At 47.6% G+C, this 9,452-nt stretch overlaps 2 protein-coding genes across 2 annotated transcripts; both read right to left on the bottom strand.

The window, feature by feature from the left end:
- Window positions 1–1,673: 1,673 nt before the first annotated feature.
- LOC139837768 (uncharacterized protein At2g39795, mitochondrial-like) lies at window positions 1,674–3,425 on the bottom strand. Its single transcript, XM_071827035.1, has 2 exons — window positions 3,108–3,425; window positions 1,674–2,042 (listed from the first exon to the last, which is right to left on the bottom strand). The coding sequence occupies exons 1-2, from the start codon at window positions 3,384–3,386 to the stop codon at window positions 1,674–1,676; spliced, it is 648 nt and encodes a 215-aa protein (XP_071683136.1). The 5' UTR covers window positions 3,387–3,425.
- A 4,892-nt stretch (window positions 3,426–8,317) lies between these two features.
- On the bottom strand, window positions 8,318–9,025 carry LOC127325614 (uncharacterized protein At2g39795, mitochondrial-like). Its single transcript, XM_051352424.1, has 3 exons — window positions 8,841–9,025; window positions 8,610–8,705; window positions 8,318–8,480 (listed from the first exon to the last, which is right to left on the bottom strand). Exons 1-3 carry the CDS (start codon window positions 9,023–9,025, stop codon window positions 8,318–8,320), a joined length of 444 nt encoding a protein of 147 aa, XP_051208384.1.
- Between the last annotated feature and the right edge of the window lie 427 nt (window positions 9,026–9,452).

Below are 9,452 nucleotides of genomic sequence, written 5' to 3'. Positions count from 1 at the left end.
GATCACATCAAACTAGACGAACACACGCGAACCCAAAATTTATCGCCAAGGGTGCGTGTCGCACCCTCTAAAACTATTCTCCTTTTATTGCTTTTTCTTTTTTTCTCTACAACTCACGATACAAACTTATGACCCTGGCCTTGCTTATATACACGCAAACCAGCCTAACTATGACCAAGATCGGCAACTTGCAAACCGACCCAACATCCTATACCTACTCGGTCAGGAACAAAGGAAACCTGACCGGACTCAGCTCGTAGACGAGCTAGACAAAGACCTAGATCGACTCAAACTAATCTAACTCCAAACCGGACACGCCTAACAGCCATGCAAGGCAATTTCTAATTAGACTACTCTAGACAAACTCTAACGTAGTGATTAGGACAACAACTAGTACTACCTCAGCGTGCAAGCTGACTAGAAATCTAGTACACATGTGCTAATCACCAAACTTAACCAGAGACAAGATTATTATTTCTAACAATCTCTCCCTAATCTTGACTTGTTATCTCCTCGTACTTTTCTGGTCTTGACTTCCTGCAGATTCGCGGCTTGTCGATCAACTCTAACGCATGATCCGGACTACCAGCCCACACGGTCGCATCTTCGCGTGCAACGTGCAAGACTGGACGCACCATCAGTCTTCACGTCGTTACTAACTTAACTGGTCATTGTCCCACTACACGTCAAGTTTGATCTCCTCGCCGAGACACGCAGATGGCCACCTCGCCACCTTGTCTTCGCTCACGTCGATCCTTGCTCCCGGGCAACTCCTCGAACGTGACGCGCTTCAACTGCAACGGATCCTCACAGAAACAAGCACTTGGACACAACGACGACTCACGGACTCGACGACGACCGCACATGTAGACGTGCACACACTTGACTCTTTGACTCATCGGAATCCTCCAAAGACAAACTTGACGAAAAACCCGCGGACGACGATCTTGACGAGACTCCCGGTACCACACCTCGGCACCAACTCTCCCATCAACGATCATCCACCTCCGCCTCGCCGACAACAACACCCCGCCGTCCCTTCCGTGTCGCTCCGCTGAGCGACGATCGCCTGCTGCCTCGCTGACGACAGCTTGCTCGTCGTCTCCACCCGGCCGCTCCGCCGAGCAATGGTCGCCCGCCCCGAGGCGCTAGTAGGGCCGCCTCCCCGGGGCAAGCGCAGCTTCAGATCTTCGACCTCGCTCTGATACCAATTGTTAGAATTCGCCCACGGATCGATCACATCAAACTAGACGAACACACGCGAACCCAAAATTTATCGCCAAGGGTGCGTGTCGCACCCTCTAAAACTATTCTCCTTTTATTGCTTTTTCTTTTTTTCTCTACAACTCACGATACAAACTTATGACCCTGGCCTTGCTTATATACACGCAAACCAGCCTAACTATGACCAAGATCGGCAACTTGCAAACCGACCCAACATCCTATACCTACTCGGTCAGGAACAAAGGAAACCTGACCGGACTCAGCTCGTAGACGAGCTAGACAAAGACCTAGATCGACTCAAACTAATCTAACTCCAAACCGGACACGCCTAACAGCCATGCAAGGCAATTTCTAATTAGACTACTCTAGACAAACTCTAACGTAGTGATTAGGACAACAACTAGTACTACCTCAGCGTGCAAGCTGACTAGAAATCTAGTACACATGTGCTAATCACCAAACTTAACCAGAGACAAGATTATTATTTCTAACAGTGACTTCCGCCTCATGGACAAGCTCTCAATGACGATATCATCAGGATTAGCAGTGCAGGTGAATACCAGGCCTGAGCCATCACCCTTGGAGACAGTGACCCTGACAGGTAGGCTGTATTTTTCTGGGGGTGTATTGCCTTCATCTTCCTGATTCTCCTTCGAAGGTGACAACAGACCCTCATCGTCCTTCCCATCCTGGTCAAGTTTGGGCGTGGAAACCAAGACCTCAATCTTCTCGCCCTTTAAACTTCTTGTAAGAGTAAGCTCAGTAAGCCCCTCCTTTTCGCTGATTTCAAAAGGGAAGTCACTCGAATTCTCTTCAACCTGTTTCAAGATGAACAAAAGTAGAGTCAGAGAGAGTACAACAACAATTACGAAAGGTCGGAGCTTGAGGCATTAAGTCTCCAACCAGAGGCACTATTGCCTTGCTCCCATACACATTCGGAGGAAAAAGGTGAAAAAAGGACTTGCGTGATGTGTGCAGATGACAGTTTAAAAACAAGGTTAAAACTTGTGAAACCCTAGCACTGCACCTTCTTCTCTCCATGCGTTGCAGTCCCTCTTCTCCCCGATCCCTTCCCTTCCTCCCTCTCCTACCCTAGTGCTGCTGCAGGTCTCATCCTTTATCCGCCTCTATGGCTGCCTCCCATCCCACAGCACCGGCGCTACACTGGACAAAGGGAAGAATGACCACCTGAGGGTCCTCGACAATTCTATGGCTGCTTCCCACCCCACGTCACCAGCACTGCGCCGAGCATGGGGAATAGTGGAGGACACGCAAGGGCCAGCAAAAAGCGCAATAGAAGAGTCTTCCCAAATGCGGCATTCCCGGTTCAGGTTGTGGCGCGCCTTGTGCGCGACGAGATTGAGCAGCGGGCCTATGCCTTCATGGAGGACCCAGAGCATTTTTTACCCCTTGCAGGGTTTTTGCCGGTTTCGGCCTCTTTTCTTTTATCTGATCTCCTTTGAGATCCCCCATGTACTAGTTGCTTTCCCCTTTATGCATAGAGAAGTTCATGTATTGAATGCAGCTTATTGGTGAAGTGCAAGCTACTATTTCCAGACATGGTTGCTCCCCTGTTCTATGTGGTTCCCTTAGGTACTTGAATTGAATGCAGCTATGTATGCCTCTCAGATCTCACTTGTATCATTTGACCAAGACGAAATTTGAGCCCAGTGTTTGGTGCTTGCCACTAGTTTATAGGTTCGGTCAAGATTGCTTCTCTCTATATTAGTGTTCAGAAGATGGTGACAACATGGAGGTAAATCTCTACAAAATTTGGTGTCACAAGTGCAGCAGGAGCGCCGGCAAGGACCAATCCGGTACTATCGTCCCTCTCTCAATCTCGGAGCGCGAGTAGCAGGGGGCAGATTGTGGGGTGCACGTACCAGGCCGCGGCGCTGGGAGCGTATGACGTTGTCGATGACGCGGAGGATCTCGCCGTCATGGGTGGCGGCGCGCGCGGAGTCGGCCTTGTCGCGGACGGAGTCGCCGGAGTAGTTCTTGTCGGCCTGGGCGGAGGCCGATATGTCGCGGAGGCAGGCGACGAAGGCCTTGTACTCCGCCTTGGAGGAGAAGCGCGCTGCTGGGGCGGGAGCGGGCCGGAGGAGCGGCGCGGCTGCGGGGCGGAGGAGCGCGGCGGCGCGGCGGGCGGCGTGGAGGGCCATGGCGCGGCGGCGGTCGACCGAGGTTTAGGCGAGTTCGATTCGAGGTGCGGCTCTAGTTTAGTCTAGAGAAAAAAAAGAGAAGTCCATATTACACCCCTAAACTTATTCTAAAGTTCAGTTTACAACCCTTAATTTTGATTTAGTTCAATTTTTAACCTTGAACTTTGAAAACCGTTTGGAACTACCCTTTGTACCATTTAGGCTGGTTGTAAAAACCGGTTTTTGTTTCCACGTCAGCCTTTTTTTTCGTATGCAACACATCATTCGGTATAAATAACACAAGATTAGGCCGTACATGTATTCCGAGGTTCCCCTTCGTACATCAACCACAGATGAGTGCCTCCGTTGGCTAGAAGCACGCGGCTCTGGCGTTCGCCCTCAAGCTGCATGGTGATCTCACCTGCATCCGCCCTCCATATCTCTTTCCTCTACGATGCATCAGCATGAAGAGACTACCACAAATGTTCAGTTTCGAACCTTTTGACTTCCATGAATCTACTTTGTACGTACGTTTCTTGATCGCTTCGCAAACACGCATAAAAATATCAACTGATTGATCACCAATTTAGCATTCACCTAGGCAGGCTAGAACGGAGAGAGATACCGTACTAGATCTAGGGCGACGTAGTACCAACCGTAGCAGCGGCAACCTGGGCAACGACGGCCGACTGCCGACGGCCTGGCGAGAGTGGGCGACGACATGAGTAGGGGGCGGCAACCTTGGCAGGAGCCGGCGGCGCTCTGAGCAGGTGGAGGCGGCGGTCGATTGATACTGGCCACCTTTCTCGAACTAGGGCAATCGTTTCTCAAAGCTTTTCTAACGCATGCATGTACAAGTATGAGGGACGTACGGAAATACATGTATACGTCTTATTTGAAAAAAAATGTATTCGGAAGAAACGTTGACATGGCGGAAAAATCCAGGTTAAATTGAAGTAGGGGGTAGGTCAGAACGGTTTTCAAAATTTGAGGTTGAAAATTGAACCAAATCAAAATTAAGAGTTATAAACTGAACTTTAGGACAAGTTTAGGGGGTAATATGAACTTCTCTCAGAAAAAAAGGCTGAGGGGGTCGAGCGACCCGACACGACCTGACCCCAGTGGTAACGTGTGTTCGCTCCAGATTTGGCTTTGGATTCGGAATCACATTTTGTTTTTGCATAATTTTGCGAGCGGGGGGACGCAGGATAGTATCAATGTGCCCACATGATAAGAGGAAAAGCAATCGTAACACTACTAAGTTAATCATCTGGACGCCTGTCATTCAAGATGACATGGAATGGAACAATGCATCATCACATCTCAGAATCAATCACATATACAACCCGGTGGTTTTTGGCCGGAGAGCGATCGGGGTCGCGGGCGGAGGGAGGCAGAGGAGGCGCGAAAAAGCTGCAGGTATCATCATTTAAATTTCTTAGAGCTAGCTGGTTATCAATTAGCTATCGTCTAAATTTTGCATTGCTTACCTGAGCACGCGTCATGATAATGTGATGTCTCTCGTCTTACACATGCGGAAGAACAAAAACTACCAGATCGAAAATCACCTACATGCTGGTTCCAATAACTATTTTTCACACGATGCCGACTAGCCATGCCTACCCACAATACGTTCGAGACAATCTATTTTTACAAGGGTTGTGTGCCATACAATACATATGTTCGCTATAGGTCGTGCACTTTGTACATGTACGGATGATTGGACACCTTGTGGCGCCATGTGGCTAGAAGAGAGGAGAGGAGCGAAGAGGAGGATAAAGAGGGAAGAGAAGGGGCGAATCTAGATTAAAAAAAAGTGGCAATGGTGTCATCTCTGTATCCTCTTCATTTCATCGGTGTCATCCTCTATAAATGAACTGTAGTTAACGCTGATTAGTGGAGGATTTTCTAACTTTGATTAGGGTCAGCGGACCCCCAATGCGCCAAAGGCAGCTCTGTCCCTGGAGATGGGCTTGTCTGTCAATGAAGCGGCGGCGACGAGGTGGTGGCGCACTGGCGGGTAGTAGCACTTTTTATGTCGTTGAAAGAACGTTTGGCTTTATGGGGCACAACTGTTGTGAAGTGTATATGTGGATTGCCTAACCCTTTCCATCAGTTCGGACTTTTGGTTCAAGTGGCTAGTGCATGAAGCTTAACATGGTATCAGAGCCCCAGGTCTCAAGTTCAAATCCAGTCTTTATCCTGTCTTTCACATGGTTTTCGCAATTAAGCCTAAAAATTGTTGTTGCCCCCCTCTTTAGCCACCGCTGTTTCGGTGTGCTCTTCTTCTTCCACGTGTTGACTTTCTATTCTCCCGTCACACGCGAGTGGGGGTGTTGTGAAGTGTATATGTGGATTGCCTAACCCTTTCCATCAGTTCGGACTTATGGTTCAAGTGGCTAGTGCATGAAGCTTAACAACAACGACATTCCGACGATGCATATGTTAGGGTTGCTAACTAGGAGAATGAATAGAGGATGACAAGAGAGGAAGGTGAATGTACAAGGATGACGCCTAGAGGAGGGTGAATAGACGGGTTGTAAAAACTTCTACTTGAGGGCTTAACAAGGCGGAATAAAACTACGGTTTACTTGTAAAGCACAAATCCTATTAACTAGGGTTTGCCTATGTGCACCAACAACCTATGCTAAGCATGATGGGAAACAAGGTGGAAGCAAACTAGATATGGAACATCAAGCACGAAGGCTATCACAAAGTAAAGCACATAGATAAAGGAGCTCGGGTTGAGAAGTAATCGGTGCATGAGGAGGATGATGATGTATCCTGAAGTTCACACCTTTGCGGGTGCTACGTCTTCGTTGGAGCAGTGTGGAGGCATGAGGCACTCCAATAAACTGCAAGGGCCACCGTATTCTCCTCGACCCTTTCCCACCAAAGGGAAAGCCTCGATCCACTAAGGGACCCTTGAGGGTGGTCACTGAACCCGTACAATCTTATGGTAAACACCCAAGTATCAAGCTTGAGGCAAACTCCACAACACCGGAGGCTCTCAAGGACAAGGCCACAAAGGCTACAACACGACACATATGTCAACAAGGCCACAAAGGCTACAACACACCACATACATCAACAAGGCCACAAAGGCTCCAAGGCGCCACAAACGACTCCAAAACCACAAAAGCTACAACACGCCACACACGTCAACAAGGCCACAAAGGCTACTACGCGCCACAAACGTCTCCAAAGCCACAAACTTTTCGTGGATGAAGGCTCGGGTGTTTAGGTTGTTGCCGAGATCGTGAATAAATAGGCGGAAGAGCGAGGTCGGTGGAGGTCAGGGGGGGCCCACACCACCCCTTGGCGTGGGCCTAGGCCTGGCAGTGCCAAGGCATGGCGTGGCCGCCATGTGCCTCTTCTTCGTCACCCCTCTGGACTCTGTCTTCGTTACATAAAAATATTAACTTTGGCTTTTGTTTCGTCCAATTCTGAGAATATTTCCTGTACAACTTTTCTGAAATACAAAACAGCAGAAAATAGGGAACGATCACTGTGGCATCTTGTTAATAGGTTAGTGCCAGAAAATGTATAAAAGTGAACGAAGTATGAGCAAAACATATATAATTTGGTGTAAAACAAGCATTGAGCATCAAAATTATAGTTACGTTTGAAACATATCAACAGTGAATTTGTGTTTGTTATCAAACTGGAGAGTGGTTCGGAGTAGCATAGTGAACTGATAATATCTATGTATTCAATTATGGTATTATTGTTGAGAGTGTCCGCTAGTGAAAGTATGATCCCTAGGCCTTGTTTCCAAGCATGGAAGCACCGTTTACAACCATTTCTGCTACATGTTTACCTGCAGCCATTTTTATTTCAGATTGCAATTACCACTCATAATCATCCATATTACTTGTATTTCACTATCTTTTCACCGAACTAGTGCACCTATACATCTGACAAGTGTATTGGGTGTGTGTTGGGGACGCAAGAAACTTCTTGTATCGTAATTGCAGGGTTGCTTCAGAGGGATATTTTTGACCTCTACCTCCCTAAGTTCGATAAACCTTGGGTGATCTAATTAAGAGAAACTTGTTGTTGTTCTACAAACCTCTGCACTTGGAGGCCCAACACTACCTATAAGAATAGAATCGTGTGTAGACATCATGGCATAAGTGAGCCTGGTAACATGGCACAAAATATCAATCTCTTGTTCATCGGACTTGGACTCACTTACGCCATCCCTGAATGTTAATATTTGTTTTGACCAATAATGTATGAGGCATTTATTTTTTCGATCCTTGTTGACTCTTGATCGGCCTCTAAGTAATTTTGAGGGCGCAAATAAGCCGCATAACATAAGAAAATGGATTACAAAGTGGGGACATCATGCCCAAAATACCAACACCAAAAAAGGGAAAAGGGAGGAGGGAGGCCAACCTCGCCAACCAACCAAACCGTCTCCTAGTAGCTGGCACCTAAATTGACGATTATCCTGGTCTAGCAAGTCAATCCACACCATCGAAATGCAACTTAGAGTCGAGTCACACAATCAAATTGGAGGGTCAACAGTTAATCCTGTGAGGGTCTGAACCACAAGAGGCAAAGCCACTTAACACATGCGAGGCTCCAATTTGATGTCCTCGAGGAGGAACAATGATGAGAGGGGCGGTTCCATAGCCGGATATGGGGGATACTGGCATAAGAGATTTCTTGGCAAAGCAAGTTTCCTAGAGCTATCGATGGTAATATATGCCAAAAATTCAAGCACATGCTAATAGACTAGTATACTAAGTAAAAGGGCATACCGTAGAGATTAATACATTCTAAAAATACTAGAATACCTTCAACTTTGAGTAGGTTTAGCACCATATATATTAGTGTAATAAAAGAACAAAGTTGCACGAAAGAGGATCTTATGAAGCATGTATATCACTTGGCTCGAAGTTTTCAAAACACTATTCTGGCTAATCTCATGACATAACAGGTCTTCAGTCTTTCTTGACAAAATCCGACAACTTGGCTAGCCAGAGGAGATACCGACGTCGGTCCGTGTTGATCATGTGCTCGTGCAAAATCTTTGCGTTCAAGGGAGTGATCCCGCGCAGCTCCAGATACTTGTAGAGTTCCTGCTGCAGGTTCTCTTCTAGCTGACTGCATGCACCAGATCACATGGACAAACAAAACTTAACGGTGATTAATGAAAGCTTTCTTAAATTAAAGGAATTAAATTGCCAACATAGCTAGTAATTAGCTAGGTTTAATCTGCACCTTCAGTGTTACCTGAATTCATAAACCTGGTCATCTTCATCGTCCTCTAGAACAGCCGCAACAACCCCCGGTGTTTGCTGTTTCATGGATAAGGCGTCGATTTCAACCCTGTCTGGATAAGCGGTGCAAGAGAATTGGAGGCTTGAGCCATCACCCTTGGAGATGGTGACCGTGAGAGGAACAATTTGTTCTTGTGGGCTGTTCTCGCCTTGGTCTTCCTAGTCTGAACATGATGATGTGTACCCATCGAAAGACGACGAGTCATCCTCCTCATCCTGGTCAAGCGTGGGCATGGAAACCAGGACCTCGATTTGCTCCCCTCTTAAACTTCTCGTAAGAGTAACGTCGGCAAACCCATCCGTTTTGTTGATTTCAAAAGGGAAGTCGCTCGGAATCTCACCGACCTGCACTACAAGAAAAGTTGCCATGGCCGACGAAGTTGAAGTCGCGCCGTGGTTGCTGGTGTACCACGGCCGACGATTTTGGGTCTGTCCGTTGTGCATGTCAAAACGTTTTTTTTCTCGTTTTTGAGGCCACCTAGCCCGACGAAACCGGCCAAAACGTTGCGTATGGTGGCCCGGGACGTGGTGCATCTCGAATTCTCGGGTTCGCCGGCCGAGTCAACGCAAATCCGCACCGCCGAGGGATGTAGGGCCCAGATGGCAGCCTCTCTAGCATTGTTTTTTTTCTCGATCGCGCCATCTCGTTCAACGTTCTCCGATCGAGCCGTTTACGATGCAGGATCATGGGTCCCGCATGTCATCCTCTATGAACCAAAATTCTTTCTATTCTTGGATTTTTTTTTGACCCCCTGATTTCTGGCTACTTCCTTTTTCTTTTGATCCCTTGCCGCCT

The sequence above is a fragment of the Lolium perenne genome, chromosome 3 (assembly GCF_019359855.2).
Source record: "Lolium perenne isolate Kyuss_39 chromosome 3, Kyuss_2.0, whole genome shotgun sequence".
Lineage (NCBI taxonomy): Eukaryota > Viridiplantae > Streptophyta > Magnoliopsida > Poales > Poaceae > Lolium > Lolium perenne.
Note: the sequence above shows the minus strand (reverse complement) of the source record. Positions and strands in the feature narration are given on the sequence as shown.